General features: G+C 42.8%; 2 protein-coding genes across 2 annotated transcripts in view; one reads left to right on the plus strand and one right to left on the minus strand.

Annotated features, from left to right (window-relative positions):
- Positions 1–13,934, plus strand: LOC311135202 (sarcoplasmic/endoplasmic reticulum calcium ATPase 1-like). Its single transcript, XM_084169133.1, has 22 exons — positions 1–198; positions 1,524–1,541; positions 2,043–2,125; positions 4,074–4,178; positions 4,653–4,791; positions 5,515–5,595; positions 5,854–5,939; positions 6,266–6,563; positions 6,861–7,027; positions 7,306–7,394; positions 7,603–7,705; positions 8,257–8,505; positions 8,781–8,999; positions 9,175–9,286; positions 9,854–10,080; positions 10,294–10,514; positions 10,764–10,966; positions 11,249–11,468; positions 11,726–11,843; positions 12,024–12,141; positions 12,679–12,723; positions 13,618–13,934. The coding sequence occupies exons 1-21, from the start codon at positions 81–83 to the stop codon at positions 12,681–12,683; spliced, it is 2,979 nt and encodes a 992-aa protein (XP_084025259.1). The 5' UTR covers positions 1–80; the 3' UTR covers positions 12,684–12,723; positions 13,618–13,934.
- A 231-nt stretch (positions 13,935–14,165) lies between these two features.
- sult1st6 (sulfotransferase family 1, cytosolic sulfotransferase 6) overlaps positions 14,166–17,549 on the minus strand; it is a 53,273-nt gene continuing 49,889 nt past the window's right edge. The window contains exons 6-7 of the mRNA XM_084169142.1: positions 16,461–16,641; positions 14,166–14,550 (exon numbers count right to left, since the gene is read on the minus strand). Coding sequence (XP_084025268.1) covers positions 14,438–14,550; positions 16,461–16,641 — 294 coding nt within the window. The 3' untranslated portion in view covers positions 14,166–14,437. The remainder of the gene's footprint in view (positions 14,551–16,460; positions 16,642–17,549) is intronic.

Consider the following 17,549-nt stretch of genomic DNA (forward strand, 5'->3'; position numbering starts at 1 on the left):
AGTCCTAGCACCACACTTAAAACAAAGGTGCAACACAACGAAAATCAAAAGAGCACGGCTAGACACGGCTAGTAGCAAGGATGGAGAACGCGCACACGAAGTCGACGGCAGAATGCCTGGCCTTCTTCGGGGTTAAGCTGGAAACCGGTCTCACCCCAGACCAAGTCAAGAGGAACCTGGCCAAGTATGGCCCCAATGGTGAGACCCACGGAGGGATGGAGGGGTGCATGAAGAAAGGGGAACATAGAAAAGAAATGGAAACTGACGGTAGAATAGGCTAAGTACAGGAGGTGTGCCCTGTAGCAAAAGAGAATAGAGACCACTGTGTTAGGCATGTACAACTAGTAGATGTGATGTTTAATATGTGAAGGAATGATCATATCTCTTAAGGACATCACAAGTTATCCTGACTTTGAAGTTGTTAAGTTGTGAACAAGACATACTTTTTCATTAGGGACACTTGCAGCGGGCAGTGAGGCTCTGTGTTGGATTCTTTTTTAGAAAAGGGTTAGGTTAGTTGCCACAGGTGGTAGACATGGACATGCAGAGACAGAGAAGCAGAGACTTTTGGGGTCTTTGAAGAGGAGTGGAGAGGGAGAGAGACGGGTGACGGCTCAAGAGTCTTCCTGGGTAATATACAGGGCGAGCATAATTTTTGTCCCAGTGCAGAGGGGGAGGTCCTTAGATGGCTAACAGGGATGAATGATCTGAAATATGATCACTTATTTGCTGATCATTGACCAATTACATGCAGCGTGAACTAGATAGACCAAGCAAAGTTAGATGGAAGTCTGCTTCAATTGGCTCGCTGAAATGCCCACACCATTTTGTTTTAATTTAACATTGCATAAGCTGGTCACAATTGCATTTCTGGCCACAGTTTGTTCATGATCATGCTTTTGTAGCAAAAAAGTGCTTTGATGAATAATCAAGTGTATCAATACACTCACAGTAAAGACTACAATCAACATGGTAATTGCTGTTATCAGATAATTGTCCACAATTCCATGGGCTACATTTCGATGCATTTCTGGTTTATGGCTAGTTTATGGGCAATCCAAATTTTATGTTGAATTAGTGTGTTCTTCCAGATTTTAAGGCTTGTTGAAACAAAGCAACAGTGATGACACTGGTACATTATTTATTGGATCGGTTGTACACTAAGACACTTTAAAGCACAGTTTGGCTAGGTCAGATTTTTGTTATTGGTTCATCCAAAATGGTTGAAAGTAAGGATATAGAAATTGACTAAAACATGTTTTTGGTTTCCCATTTAATTAGTCAGTAGATCAGATTTTTGACACAGCTTTTCACTATTATTAGAACCATGATTAGGGAGAATAGAACATCCTGTAGATAAATAGCCCTTTTATATATATATCTGCCCAGTCCAAGTGGTGATGAACTAAGCGAAGTTTGACATATCATACAATCATGATTAATAATCACTTTTCTATTGTGTTAATATTTTTATGGGGTTCTGCCCACCTTCCCTTCTCTGCATCGTGATTGGACAACCCCAGCACTGCCAGCTGAGGAGGGTAAGTGTTTTTTTCACATCAACTGTCACTCATCCGAATTCACAAATAAGAAGCACATTGTGGAAATGTACCAACGTTTATCAATATTATTGATACTTTTTACACGTGATTCACATCATTTAAAAAATGACTACTGGCTTCAATCCAAAGTAAAATCAATATTTATCAGGGGTTAATTGTAACATCCAAGCAACCATTTGAGTGTGGAATTTCTTGCACATTATTGCATAATCCTCCCACTCTTGTATAATCCTGTTAACAGAACATCCACATTTATAGAAGTATGACTCCAAATCAATCAATACATGGGTCATTTCCCCTTTGTATATGATAATCACTTATTTTGGGTTTGAAATCAAGCAAAACATCACATAAATTATCTCTATTACACAGCATTCGGCATAATACTTATCTTGCCTCCAAACACTTACACAAAAATAACAAATACACACAAATTCTCAGAACATTATTTATTCATATGTTTTTCTCTATTTCTCTCAGGTAAGACCACCTGGGAGCTGATTGTGGAGCAGTTTGAGGATCTGTTGGTCAGAATCCTGCTGCTGGCTGCCTGCATCTCTTTTGTGAGTAAACAAAGACTATGCTTGTATTATTTCATCCTGGTTATTTTGCTCAAGATAATAGTAATAGTAGTCGTAGTAGTAGTAATACGTCACTGGAAAAACACCAACTACACACTCTAATATTGTAAATATTTTTTTATGTGCAGGTCTTATTGGGTCAGATATTATATAATTTAATTGATTGTCAATTCAATTGATTAGTCAATTGAAATGTAAGATATTTGGCCTCTCCCAATTATTTATCCCACCTGAATAAGACTTTTGTAATCTTTGTGAAAATCACTCCCCAAGAACACCTGTGAAATTATTTCAAGATTTTAAGATGATTTTTTTGAATGTAGTTTTCATGTTTAATTCCCTTCCCACCCCAGAGTGAGAAAAAAATAGTTATTTCATATGTTTTTAGGGGGGGGGGGGGACCACCCCCCATATCCACTCATACCTTCTCTGCACATTTTTTGTTAAGACCCTTAATTGATATCAAACAGCTGTGACAGTGGCACTTAAAGTTGTAGGCCTACACCTGTAACCCAAGCCACTGGCCTGAAGGATGATCCTGCATATCACTGCTTTGGCATTGCTGTCTTGTCACTTTATCAAACAACTTGTACCTTCTCTTGGCTCTCCAAGTCCCCTTCCCTCTTACAGGAGAACTTGGGGTTGGGGTACATTGAACAGGACAAATATAAGCACCCCATATTTGACCTTGAGAGGGGTGGTTGGAGGTGTATTAATTCTTACCACAAGCTTTCCACCCCTTTGGGCAGCTGTCAGGATGGCCTTAGAAGGCGAATATTGAGGAGCGGGTGAGAGACAGGGGGTGCGGGGAGTAAGGGGGCGTCGAGGGGGTAATGGTTTATTTTAAGAAAGACTCAAGCCAGGGAAGAGAAACTGTATCCTTCGGGAAAAGGTCAGGTCTGAAGGAAGGAACGATGGGCTTCCACAGAAAGAGGTAGAGAAGGTTGAAGTGGATACTGTAGGAGCATGGAGTTATGGGACATGGAGATCAAGTGTATAGGGATTGTGTCATTATTTTGAAATACAGCTCTAAACTGCATTCTGGAAACTGTAAACTGGAGCGGTTGCTTAACTTTAGACAACAGCTGAACAACATCAACACAATTTAAGAAAACATTTTAACACAACCTGCTGATTCGGTGTTTACCCATTAAATTGTTGAGAGCATATATAGAGTGTGCAACTATTTTCTTTATTTTTGCATAAGTTTACTATTCCAAAATTGCAAATGCACAAATGCAAAATTTAAAATGCATAAAACATAGGATTTACACAATTCAAACATTTTCGCACACTGCATTTATAAATGAATAAAAAAATGCAAGTTAAGTAGGTCTATTTCTAAACCTGTTACAGTTTTGCCTCCTGTTGTTGTGTCCATGGACACTAGCATTGAGTCTGTGTAAGAGTATCAGACAGTAAACAGACTAAGATCTAAATAGAACAGTGATGGAACAAACACATGAAACCATTTTCTAAATGCCTGATAGTGCCCTACAGTGCCCTCTGCACACTCTGCTTATTCACAATAATCTCAAACATCCTCACAGCTTCCCTATGGCTTTTAAGCCAAGGGCTTCCCTCAGGAGAATTGTCATTTCCTAAAATCCATGACATCATTATAAACATGTGTAAACCATATATAAATCAACAAAAACCCTACAGACAACCACTGACTATCAAATAGCCCATAGAAATTCCTTGCTTTGCAGCAGATTCAGAATCAGACAACTTTATTGCCATGCCACAAATGTTAGTAGGAATTTATTTTCATGTTTTACACAAAACCACTGTATCAGATAATAATTGTATTGATTTAACTGTGATTAAACACCGTTTTTCCTGCAGACAGTGTGACTGTAAGCTATGATGCAAATGCTGACACCAAATGCTAACCCTTTTCCGCTGTTGTCCTCCTGTTTGTGCTCAGGTGCTGGCTTGGTTTGAGGAAGGTGAGGAGACCGTCACTGCCTTTGTTGAGCCCTTCGTCATCCTTCTCATCCTTATCGCTAATGCTGTTGTTGGAGTGTGGCAGGTCAGTGGCGTTGACGTACAGACGTACACGTTGAGCAACAACACATACCCGCAGCTTTGATGACATGACATAGAGCACGTGGGTTAGGGTTACTGAGAAAGAGGAGTTTGCTCAATTGAAACATAATTACTTTTGGACACCAGTGAGAATGACAGCTGGGTCAGGCATGTTTTGAGTAAAAACAAACAAGCAGATATAAAAATAAATAATAATAATCTGAAAGCCACCTGTGGGTCTGTTAGTTGTGACTGTAACATGGTCTATTTCCTTAACATTTCTAACAGTTGTATTTTCTGTAGTTATGTTATGAGTTACAGCTATATGTTATGACTAGGTGTTTGTATTGTCTGTAGTCACGTTAGTGTTGACTGCAGTCCTGTGACTTGGTGTTTGTATTGACTGTAGTTGTGTTAGAGTTGACAGTGGGTGTTTGTATTGACTGTAGTTGCACGTGTGTCTGGTTGTCTGCCACAGGAGCGTAATGCTGAGGACGCCATCGAAGCTCTGAAGGAGTACGAGCCTGAGATGGGCAAAGTCTTCCGTACTGACAGGAAGAGCGTGCAGAAGATCAAGGCCAATGGGATGGTTCCTGGTGATATTGTGGAGGTGTCCGGTGAGAGACCCATCTTTCTCTTAATTACCTATATTTTTATTCAGTAATTTCTTGTACACCCTTTTAAAGACCTAAGGACTGGGGACTCTAGACTAGAGACTCATGCTGGAAATTAGCGCAAGCTAAAGCATGATGGGACAATTCATCTGACTGTTGATGACTCAATGTGTCAATGTTTTAATTGTATGTGTCCCCCTAACAAATACATGTGTTTTATTATCTCTTACTCAATCATATTTTTTCCCTCCTTTTTTAACACTGACAACACTTTAGGCGTAAAGTGGCTTTACTGTGTAAACTGTTGAGAAAGAAAGGTAGGGACCCACATAGTGTATTTTTGAGAGGATTCTCAAGAACAGGACATGTGAGTACAAGATGGAGGGGAGATGGGGAGGCCTCCTGCCCATATAAGGCAGCGAGAGGGAGGGAAGGAGGGAGGGGGTGAACGGCTGCGAAAACATGCTGAGGGAAGGAAAACAAAATCTTGGGTATAAATACCCCCCTACCACCTGCCCCACCTCTTCTCCCCTTCTTGCCCTCTCTCTCTCCCAGCTCTCCCATAACCCACTGGTGTTCATTTATCAAAGGGCTGTTGCCCTTCAAGTCAGTCATTTCCATGGCATTCCTATGGCTTATTCTGATTGGTTGGTGTATAATGTGTCAGTTGAGGTTAAGCATGCATACTTATCTCTCGCTCTCGCTCCCCCCGCCCCCATTCCCCAGTCGGTGACAAAGTCCCCGCTGACATCAGGATTGTTGCCATCCGTTCCACCACCCTCCGCATTGACCAGTCCATTCTTACTGGTGAGGATCCTCACATACTACAACTCCATACTATATAATACATAATATGTTGTTTTAACTATGCAGAAAACAACAATACACAGTTACACTATTCAAAATCATTACGGATAAAGAACACAAAGTCTAAAGACCTATTTACATTATAGTCCTATAAGAAATGTGGGAAAGGGTGCTTTTTAGACCTGTATGGCGTTGCGTTGCATACTGTTTTCTTGTTATGTGTCCTCTCATTGACCATTGTCTGTGTGTCCCCCTCAGGTGAGTCCGTCAGTGTGATTAAGCATACTGACCCTGTCCCCGACCCCAGAGCTGTCAACCAGGACAAGAAGAACATGCTTTTCTCTGCAAGTATCCCTCCATCTCTCCTTCCCTCCATACCTCTATTTCTGTATTCCATTCTCCCCTCCATCACTGTGTCAATACATCCTTCTTTTCTTTATTCACCTGTCCCTCCCTGCCTCCATCCTTTTTCTACACCTCCATCCCTCGCTCTGTCCCTCAGTCCTTACCTCTCTTTCATAACACACCCTCTAGCATTCTCTATTCATGACTAGTCAACTTTTCTTAATCCTCATAGTTCCTACAAGAACAAAAGGCCTAAAACTCAATTCTACGTTCTTGCTCGTCGTTTTTCTCACCGTCTATCCTCCACCACCTCTACCAACCACAGGGCACCAACGTCGCTGCTGGCAGGGCCATTGGCGTGGTTGTGGCTACCGGTGTCGGCACTGAGATTGGCAAGATCCGCGACCAGATGGTCGCCACCGAGCAAGAGAAGACCCCCCTGCAGGCCAAGCTGGACGAGTTCGGCGAGCAGCTGTCCAAGGTCATCTCCCTGATCTGTGTTGCCGTGTGGGCGATCAACATTGGCCACTTCAACGACCCCGTCCATGGAGGTTCCTGGATCCGTGGTGCCGTCTACTACTTCAAGATCGCCATTGCCCTGGCTGTGGCCGCCATACCTGAGGGTGAGGGATGGCGGGAGGGAGGGAGGGAGGGATGGAGGATAGGGAAAAGAGAGGTGTTATGGGGAGGGGAAGGGGGCATGAATGTGTGTGTTCGGAGGAGAGATAGGTTGTGGGGTGTATGTGCGTGTATGTGTGTGCGTACTCGTGTGTGTGTGCGTGGTTGTTCAGGTATGTGCAGTTAACACACTATGCTTGTTGTTTGTGATATTCCATTGTGACTAAATGCACACTATGTAATTCTCACTATATCACTACTTTTTGATTTACTCACGCTTTTGACTATCATCTCTCTACCAGGTCTGCCCGCTGTCATCACTACCTGCCTGGCTCTCGGTACCCGCCGTATGGCCAAGAAGAACGCCATTGTCCGCTCTCTGCCCTCTGTGGAGACCCTGGGTTGCACCTCCGTCATCTGCTCTGACAAGACCGGAACCCTGACCACCAACCAGATGTGTGTGACTAAGGTGGGTGCTGCACAGAACACAGTACCCGTTAACGGGTCTGCAACTGGCAGCCCACGGGCCAAATACGGCCTCCGAACCGATTTAATGTGGCTTGCCAAGATTGTCTTAGTAGAAAAATACAGACACATTTGTACACAGACACACATTTCACTGGGACATAGGGTAGCATATTGTTCACCATGTGACTGATTTGGGCATATTCAGACACTTGACACACTCACGCACATACACAAACTGAACAGTAATTTCACAACTTCCCTTTGTTTCTTCCTCTCTAGATGTTCATCATCAAGAATGTTGATGGCGACCATGTCGACCTGGACATGTTTGACATCTCCGGCTCCAAGTACACCCCCGAGGGAGAGGTGTAAGTAGTCTGTTTCTGTGGCAACCGCCGTTAACTTTACGACATAGGTACCATTCAAGCTACTGAGCCTCATATGACAATGATGTTAACGCATATTCTCTTTATTCCCTTTTTCTCTATTCTCCCTATATCTTCCTTTTTTCCCTCTGTCAATATCTCCCTCCCTTTTTCTTCTTCTTCCACCTCTCTCTATCTCTCCCTCTCTTAGCTCCCAGGGAGGTGCTAAGACCACCTGCGGATCCTATGATGGCCTTGTTGAGCTGGCAACCATCAGCTCCCTGTGCAATGACTCCTCTCTGGACTACAATGATGTAATTCATTGATTTATTTGTTATTTATTTATCTCATTTAGTAGGCAGGGACAGTGCACCATTCATTCTATCCATCAATATTTAAGTTTTCACATCAAGTTCTCGCTATGTCGCTCATTTTCTTCTGTAGTCCCCTAAACACAGATAAAACAACATGGCTAACACATATTTATGCTCTGACAAAGTAATTGTGACAAAGCTTTTTTCTTTTTTTATTATGTTTTATTGTCACATACAGCGCATAGGTGCAGTGAAATTTGTTGTTTTACAGGATCAGCCATAGAAGTACGGTGCCCCTGTATCAAATTAGGCTTAAGTGCCTTGCTCAAGGGCACATCGCCAGATTTTTCACCTTGTCGGCTCGGGTATTCGAACCAGCGACCTCTCCCGCTTGGCAATTGAAATGTGCTTCTCTGCAGTCATGGCTAACATACATCAAATAACATGTTTTATGATTACGAAGATGTCCCATTGCTGTAGATTCTGCCCTCTGCCTCTTCTTAACTTTTTTCTTCTGACACTTTATCTCTATTTCTCTCCCTTCCCTCCAGTCCAAGAACATCTATGAGAAGGTGGGTGAGGCCACCGAGACTGCCATGTGCTGCCTGGTTGAAAAGATGAACGTGTTCAACTCCAAAGTTACAGGCCTCTCCAAGCCTGATAGAGCCAATGCCTGTTGTGCTGTGATCAAGCAGCTGATGAAGAAGGAATTCACCCTGGAGTTCTCCCGTGACAGGAAATCCATGTCTGTGTACTGCACCCCCGTCAAGGGCGATGGTGGAGCTAAGATGTTTGTGAAGGTCAGCTCCTCTCTCTCTCTCCACTTTCTAGCTCTCGTCTTCTAGTCCTCTTCCTCTAATGCCGTTGTGTCAAACATGGGCTTATGCCTTATTGTTCCGTTGCAAGCAGTTTATTAGCCACTAAATTATAGCCTCATCTTTGAGGGTTTTAGTTAGACAGCAAAATACTCAACAATTCTACCCGACAACTGTATTTTCAAAGCAGTAAAGGAAGGAGCTTGATTTGGTCCCTTTGTGAAAACCCAACCTCTCTCCGTTTCCTCCTCACCCAATAGGGTGCCCCCGAGGGTGTGATTGACAGATGTGCCTATGTTCGTGTTGGCACCACCCGTGTTCCCCTGACTGGTGCCGTCAAGGACAAGATCTTGGCTGTGATCAAGGAATGGGGTTGCGGCCGCGATACCCTGCGTTGCCTGGCCCTTGCCACCCGTGACACCCCCCTGAGGGTCGAGGAGATGAAGCTTGAGGACGCCACCAAGTTCATTGATTACGAGGTGAGGAATAAATATTTCCCTCTGTAGATGGATGGGTGGACGGCAGGATGGATAGATGGGAGGATGAGAGGATGGATGGATGAATGGACACCGTTATGGATGGATGTCTAGCCAGATAGATCCAAGTTGGTTTTGACTCATCCTCACCTTTCTCCCTCACTCCCCTTGTCCCCAGACTGACCTGACCTTCGTTGGCTGCGTTGGTATGCTGGATCCCCCGCGTAAGGAGGTTACGCCCGCCATTCAGTTGTGCAAAGCTGCTGGAATCCGCGTCATCATGATCACTGGTTAGTGTACCACTACCTCCTCTCTAGCACCCATACCCAATACAGACCATCTTCCTTTACAAAGTGATTGTGTATATGTTTCCTTTAGTTTGTGTTGTCTGTTTCTAAGTAAATATTATAATCTTCTGTGACTTTGATCTAGTTTATGTCGTGTCCGTTCTTAAGTAAATATTATTATTGTCTAGTTTGTTGCGTCTGTGTTGAAGGTGTTGTTGCATCCACAATGGTGTTTGTTGTGTCTGTGCTATCACGTGTCCGATTTATGTGCCTAATGTGTTTATATCTCTGTTTATATAGACATCTGTATTCCACGTTATATTAGCCTGTTTTTTTTTGCTCATTCTCAGTCACATATTACCTGGGGTTGAATTGGAGAAAAAATTATGTTTACTGTAAAATTACTGTAAAAAACAACAACTGTAAAGTCACCAGCTAAAATGTCAAAATTAGTTTCACGTTGAAAACGCAGTTCCCCTTCGATTCCACCCCTGGTCATTATTACTGTACAGTACACCTTTCTCTTTATCCCTCATCTGATTGGATAATGTCACCTTTCGACTCCCTCAGGTGACAACAAGGGAACCGCAGTGGCCATCTGCCGTCGTATTGGCATCTTCACGGAGGATGAGGATGTGACTGGAAAGGCCTTCACTGGCCGTGAGTTCGACGACCTGCCCTCATTTGAAATGCAAAGCGATGCTGTCAGAAACGCTAGCTGCTACGCCCGTGTGGAGCCCTCCCACAAATCCAAGATCGTTGGGTTTCTGCAGGGCCAAGACGAGATTACCGCCATGGTGAGGCCACGACATATGTGTAGATACACATGCAATATACTATAAAATACACAAGTCTTCAAACATTTGATAGTAGTTCAAATGAATCCAAAGTTTACGCCAAATTCCTGTAACGTAACTGTGATAGTATTCCTCTAGCAATCTTTGAATGACTGACTTGTAAATGCACCACTTCAACTGACCCTCTCTCTCTCCCTCCCTCCCTTAAACCAGACCGGTGATGGTGTGAACGATGCCCCCGCCCTGAAGAAGGCCGAGATCGGCATCGCCATGGGCTCTGGCACTGCCGTTGCCAAGTCTGCCTCTGAGATGGTCCTGGCTGACGACAACTTCTCTTCCATCGTGTCCGCCGTCGAGGAGGGCCGCGCCATCTACAACAACATGAAGCAGTTCATCCGCTACCTCATCTCCTCCAACGTTGGTGAGGTCGTCTGGTGAGTGTTCTGTCCATACGGGACTGACTGGGTTCGAACCCCGGGCTCTCTGAGACTGTGTTAGCCCATCAAGCTAAAGCCTAGGCATTAGTTAGGGACCTAACTTCTCTCCTCCTTGTCCTCCCCATCCCTTCAACTGTAGTCCGCTTTCATGTATTATTCACTGGGATTTGTACTTTTTTAACTTGTAACTAATTTTTTACAAATCTAAATCAATCAATCCACCTTTTCCTCCATTCTCTCACTCAGTATCTTCCTGACTGCTGCCTTGGGTCTGCCCGAGGCTCTTATCCCCGTCCAGCTGCTGTGGGTCAACCTGGTGACTGACGGTCTGCCCGCCACCGCCCTGGGCTTCAACCCCCCCGACCTGGACATCATGGGCCGCCGCCCCCGTTCCGCCAAGGAGCCCCTGATCTCCGGCTGGCTGTTCTTCAGATACATGGTCATTGGAGGTAAGCGTGGAAGAATAGGACAGGGGAACTATCTGTCTATGTTCCAAATGGCAACCTATTCCCTTCATAGTGCACTATTTTTGTCCAGGGCCAATAAGGTTTGCACTAGGGAATATGGGCCCTGGTCAAAAGTAGTGCACTATGAAGGGAATAGGGTGCCATTTAGGACATATCCCCTGTCTGTTTTGCATTAGTAGGGTCCTGTAAGGGCTGGTTGAACACCACCAAGGTGTTCACCACCTGAGTCTGTGTCTGACGGTGAGTCTCTTTGGTCCGCTCCAGGATATGTCGGTGCTGCCACTGTCGCAGCTGCCGTCTGGTGGTTCATGTACGATCCCACCGGCCCCGGAGTCACCTTCCACCAGCTGTCCCACTTCATGCAGTGCCACGACGAGAACGAAGACTTCACCGGCATTACATGCAAGGTGTTCGAGGCCGCTCCCCCTATGACGATGGCCCTGTCCGTGCTGGTCACCATCGAGATGTCCAACGCCCTCAACAGGTCAGATGCAGAGCATGCACACACACACACACACACACACACACACACACACACACACACACACACACACACACACACACACACACACACACACACACACACACAGGCACATGCACAGACACACACACATACACGCACATACAGATGCAAGAGCACAGACACACAAGCACATGCAGAGGCATGCACTCGCGCACACACACACACACACACTAATCATGTGATGTTAAATTGTATCCTTTAACCCCCCTCTCTTGCAGCTTGTCTGAGAACCAGTCTCTGGTGCGCATGCCCCCATGGAGCAACTTGTGGCTGGTTGGAGCCATGGCTCTCTCCATGTCCCTCCACTTCATGATCATCTACGTCGACCCCCTGCCCGTAAGTACTGTCACCATGGAAATGGTCTCATCACAGTCCTCTGTCACTGTGGAAATGGTCCCATCATATGCTCAATAAATTTGACATTTATATTGGTCAGAGGACCCTATTGAGTATTTTTTGTCAGTAGTTTGACAGTTGTTCTTCCCTAATAACCCTGTGTTCTCTTCTCCCACCCAGATGGTCTTCAAGTTGACTCACTTGAACCTGGAGCAGTGGTTGATTGTCCTGAAACTTTCTTTCCCTGTCATCCTGATTGACGAGGTGTTGAAGTTTGTCGCCCGTAACTACCTGGAGAGTAAGTGTGCCTCTAACACACACACACACACACAAACACACACACACACACACACACACACACACACACACACACACACACACACACACACACACACACTTTTACCATGGTAACCAAGTGATGGTATTCTATCCTTGTATTTGCAAGCAAATTAATTCCTTTTTACCTTCACCCTTGTTATCTTTTATTTGGTATGAACTGAATAATCCTTCCATCTGATTAAGACAATTTGTAACATAATGTTCATGCTTGTCTTCTTTAACCTCTTAATGTCTCTCTCAATCCTTAATTCAATTGTTTCTATAATTTTACCATCTGCTCTCAATGCCTTTATTTCTTCTTTATCTCTATACTCTGCTCTCTCTTTCTCTAACTCCCTGTATTCATTATTTTTCTCTAAACTCATTTTTCTTTCTCTAACTCCCTGTATTCCTTCTTCCTATCTTTATACTCACTCTCACCTCGCCCTCTCTTTTATTTAATCATATAACTCCATCCTTTCATTCCTCATTAACACTTTGAATCATCTTTTTACAGACTAATCCTGCCTATCACCCACCATTAGCCTGTAACTACAGCAAGGTATCCCACCATCTGCATCGCTAGCGGTTCTCTCTTTGTGTGTATGTCATTGTGTTTATGTCAGGAGAGTGTGTGTACATGTGCAAAGCGAATCTGTGTTTTACAACTTGCCCAAGTTGCGTTCTTGTCGTTTTCAGTCATTCCGGTGATCTCTAGCCTATATGCTCAAACGTGTGTGGACATGCGACTTCTGTATTGTATCTGTACTGCCCTGTATTCTGCTGGTCTGGTTTATGGATGTTGTTTTCCACTGTTATACGTATAGTTCGTATCAGTGATGTGTCAGTATCAGTAGGCTTTGGGGATTTGTCCCATATCTGTTTGTGCTGTGTAGCCAACTCCTATGGTTGTTACATAGAAGTTGGTTATACAGCACAAACAGATCTGAGACCAGGCTATCATGAATCATGTCTTGTTGTTGATGTCGTGAGTTGTCTAGATGCTTTGGCATTGGCGGGGGGGGGGGGGGGGGGGTTTGAAGGGGCATTGGCGGGGGGGGGGGGGGTTTGAAGGGGTAGATGTTTGAAGCAGTAACCATGTTGCCATGAACATTTGAAATATGAGCTATTATTCCATAAAAGTGTGATATATTTTTGCTCAATATACTGTACCTCTGCAGTAAATAACCATATTGCCATATTTACATAGTGTACGTTCAGATCCTATACTAATACTTAAGTATTACATAGAAACATAGAAATCTTTATAGAAAGAAATTAACAAGAAAGGCTAGTTATTAGCTATTGTCATAATACCACTATGGTTGAAATAACAGTGTAATTATATTTCCATGACATATTACATATATCTGCTGCTGTCATCAGCTTTCATTTAAAACTAACATTGCATTAAACTCTTTCCCTCTGATTTCCTGCTTTTCTTCTTTCACTCTAGAAAAATAGAAATCTAGAAGAAGAGGAATTAGAGAGGTGGAGAGAGGGAGGACGAGGAGGAGAAAATTGAAAAAGAGGACGATCACAACCGATGAAAGAGGGGCTCTTGTGAGCCAACCAATAGAAGAGAGGGGACAAAACAGGGAAATCAACGAGAAAACCCCCCAATTAAAAACATCCACATAAAACAACCTCTGTATATGGAAAGAGATTAAATTGGATTGGGGTTCTACCCCACCAAAACAGTATTAAAATATTTAAGATTGTATTCATAGAAATAAAGTATGTATTAAAAATCAATTTTTTGTTAAACTTGGATACTCTTGACTGTTGTTGTTTTTGTTCCGTTTCTCCACCACAATCCAACTTGTGTTACATTCCTCTACTACTCATTACTTTATCCAGGTCTTTGCCCCTCTGTGCTTTACATCAGTCCAATGTAGGAGAGAAGTACTGAGGGTTGTCCATGACATCAAACAAAGGACAAGTTCACCCACAACAATAAGGTATCTTTACCGTTAATAAACAAAGTGATCACTACAAATGATGCATTGTGAAGCACATTTTATTGACTATTTTTAACAAAGGGCTGATTTTCAAGACAAAAATCAATTATTCACTCTCAACAGGACATCTGCATAAGCAGACAAACATTAAAATAAATGGTGTACATCTAAGCAATCATGGGTGTTTGATACTTTCCTTTGGCTTCTCACAAATCCCACAACATTGGAATATTTTCAACTGTTAGTGATTCTGACCTCATATGGTGAAAGTCTGCCCAGTTGCATTGTGTTGGAAATAGAGAGAGGAAAATCCTGCTAGATGTCAGTCCGGAAAGGGATGTCTGCATCCTTCATTTGTCTTTTGTAGTCGTCATCAAACAGTTGTTTCTGGGCAGGGGAGAAATGGTTGGTCCAATCACCTACTACACCTGAAAGAAAACAAGAAGAGATTTAGTCATTCGTACAACATACTCAGATACTGAAATACTAAATATCCTGATATAGTCAATACACTGAAATAGTTAATGTACCGAAATAAACTGAAATAGTCAATATACTTGTTGAGAAAAACTCCGTCCAGGAATCAGGCAGAACTCATTTATCAGCAATAAGAGTTTATTCAAGCAATTGCAGGGAAGCTTACCCTCCAGATGAAACCAGAGAGTAACTTAAACATTTACAAATTACACAGTAATTTATATACTTCACCTACACAAAAAATTGCTTACCCCTCCAAGAGGGAGGCAAGTTTACATTAGAGATAAGGGGTACTTAGCTTTACTCCCTTAAAGCATTATACAAACAAAAGCAGCTTCTAACCAGTTCTCACAGCCTATGAGTGATAAGATCTTTAGAGCCTAAACAGACTGGAATTCAGCCTGGTTGGGCCTTTAGTGCACCAAAGATAAGGAGCCAATAACAAATCACACCTTTGCAGTGTATGAAGAGGTTACTGGACAATTGAAGGAAAAACTCCAGTGAATAGTACATATAGTACTATTCAACTCAAGCATTTACATAGCATTAGACAGTAACAAAACAATTTTGCCCTATCATACTGAAATAGTCAATGTATTGATAGAGTGAATTTACTCTAATAAACAACTGTCCAAGGCAGTTAATACATAACATGCTCAGAGTAACTATAGAGAGAAATAGTAATGGCGTCTTTTTGTAGGCACTAACTCTGCCATGGTTAGTTGGACAAAGCCTACGGAGAAAATGAATGGTGTTTTGGATAAACACTGAAAATAAGGTCTGTGGTAAAAACAGGCTTAGGAGAGCTTATATGTTTTGTTCTATGAGAATTTGAATCAGCTAATGTCACTTTTTTGTGAATTTTGATGTATGTAATTAAAGAAAAAAGATAAAGCACATAAAGGCTTCATAATAATTCATAAAGGTCATGTTAACTGACTACTATAATCTCATAGAACAAAACGTGTAGGATCTCCTAAGCCTGTGTTAACCTCAGACCTTATTTTCTGCATTTATTCCAAAACCGTATTCCTTCGCCATTCAATTTTCCTATAAGGATGGCTGAACGAACCAGAAGTAGCTCATTTCCGGGTTTTAGGACTACAAGCTGGCGCGGCCCAGGACCGAGTTTAGGAAACCCTGGACTAGACGTGACATAGTAAACAAAAATCCGGGACACTCAAATTAATATGATATTTTACGTTTGGTATGGTTATATAAGACAGAATGTTACTTAAGGCAAAAATGAAAGGAGGGTGGTTGGTCGGTGGTGGATGGATGGGCATATAACGCAAAACTCTAACAACCCAAAAGGAGGGTGGGTGGGCGTACAACGTGAACGCCTAGCAACACAAATGTTGAGTGTTCTAATCTCATCACAGACAACTTTAGCATTTCAGCTAATTAGCAACTTTGCAATCACTTATTACTTTTTAGGTACTTTGCAACTACTTGGCATGTTAGCTAACACTTCCCTTAACCTTTAACTTAACCCTAACCTTAACCCCTAACCCCTAGCCTACCTAATGTTAGCCACCTAGCTAACGTTAGCCATAACAAATTGAAATTTGTAACATAGCATACGTATTGCAAATTTGTAAAACATATTGTACAAATTGCAATTCATAACATATCATACGAAATGGATGATGGACAACCACAAATTAATTCATACCATACCAAACTGAACATATAATACTAATTTGAGTGTCCCAGATTTTCGTTTACTATGTTACGTCTACCCCTGAGTTCAGGTTGATCATATATATAAAGACAGCTAGGGGGAGCCACTGCAGTGTGCAATCTGCCACAGACTCAGATAAATCACATATGTATTAATAGTAGATAGAGGGAGGCAGACCTTTTCTCATGAAGGAGGAGATGGACTGGTCAAAGACTGGTTTGGGGATAAAGGAGTAGTTGGTCATCGGGTTCTCCTTCATGGTCTCAAAGGAAGTCAGCTCCACAATGCGGCTGATGACATCATCAGAGAGCGACAGATCCAGGTAGCACATGATGCGCTCCACTTCTCGCTGAGGATTCTGTGAGGAAGACAAATAATGAGGGGGGTTGTCTTAGTGTGTGTACATGTGTGCGTGCATGCATGTGTCTGTCTGTCTGTCTGATCAGAAGATGGGCTCATTGTAATGGCTGTAACGGAATAAATGGAACAGTATCAAACACATTCCATTCCAGCCATCCTCCCCTTACCAGCCTCCACTGGTGTGTATACAGTGCCTATAATAAGTATTCACCTCCCTTGGACTTTTTCACATTTTGTTGTGTTACAAAGTGGGATTGAAATGGATTTACACTGAACAAAAATATAAACGCAACATGCAACAATTTCAAAGATTTGACTGAGTTAGTCAATTGAAATAAATTCAGTAGGCCCTATGAAAGTAGAGAACCTTATGTTTCTAGAACTGTATCACAATTCAGAATCGATTCACGTTTAGATGGAGTATTTGGCTGTTTTGGCTGGCTGCCAGAGCCAGTTTACCTGTCCTTTAATTAGCCTACACTCCTTTAACAGTACATCTTGGGCTAGTTGTGGGTATGCTTTACCTGGGCAAAGATCGGGGAGTTTTTCAGGATAAAAAGAAACAAGATTTAAGCACAGGCAAAATATTTGAGAAAAACCTGCTTCAGTCTGTTTTACACCAGACACTGGGAGAGGAATTTACCTTTCTGTAGGACAATAACCTAGTCTGGCTGACACCAAACTTGAAGTCCTCATGTACTTCAGAGTCTGGAAAGGCTTCTTGATGTTGTCGGCATGATGTGTCAATAATGAGGCGGCTGTGCTTTTTTACTGGTTGGTTCTCCTCTGTGTCTTTCTTACTCAAACACCCACATGGACAGCCACACACAGCCCCTGAGTTCCGCCCCCTTAAAATACAACTGTTGTATTTTCAAATACAAACATCAAGAGGCGTTAACTAGAAAA

This window comes from Coregonus lavaretus, assembly GCF_964263955.1.
Source record: "Coregonus lavaretus genome assembly, chromosome: 1".
In the NCBI taxonomy this organism is placed as follows: Eukaryota; Metazoa; Chordata; class Actinopteri; order Salmoniformes; family Salmonidae; genus Coregonus; species Coregonus lavaretus.

Excerpts from the sequence above, each read along its gene's own strand:
- LOC311135202 (XM_084169133.1), top strand. The coding sequence starts at position 81 with ATGGAGAACGCGCACACGAAGTCGACGGCAGAATGCCTGGCCTTCTTC. Across the intron at positions 7,706-8,256 it reads CCTCTCTGGACTACAATGAT|TCCAAGAACATCTATGAGAA; the intron begins GTAATTCATTGA and ends CCTTCCCTCCAG. Across the intron at positions 11,844-12,023 it reads TCTACGTCGACCCCCTGCCC|ATGGTCTTCAAGTTGACTCA; the intron begins GTAAGTACTGTC and ends TCTCCCACCCAG.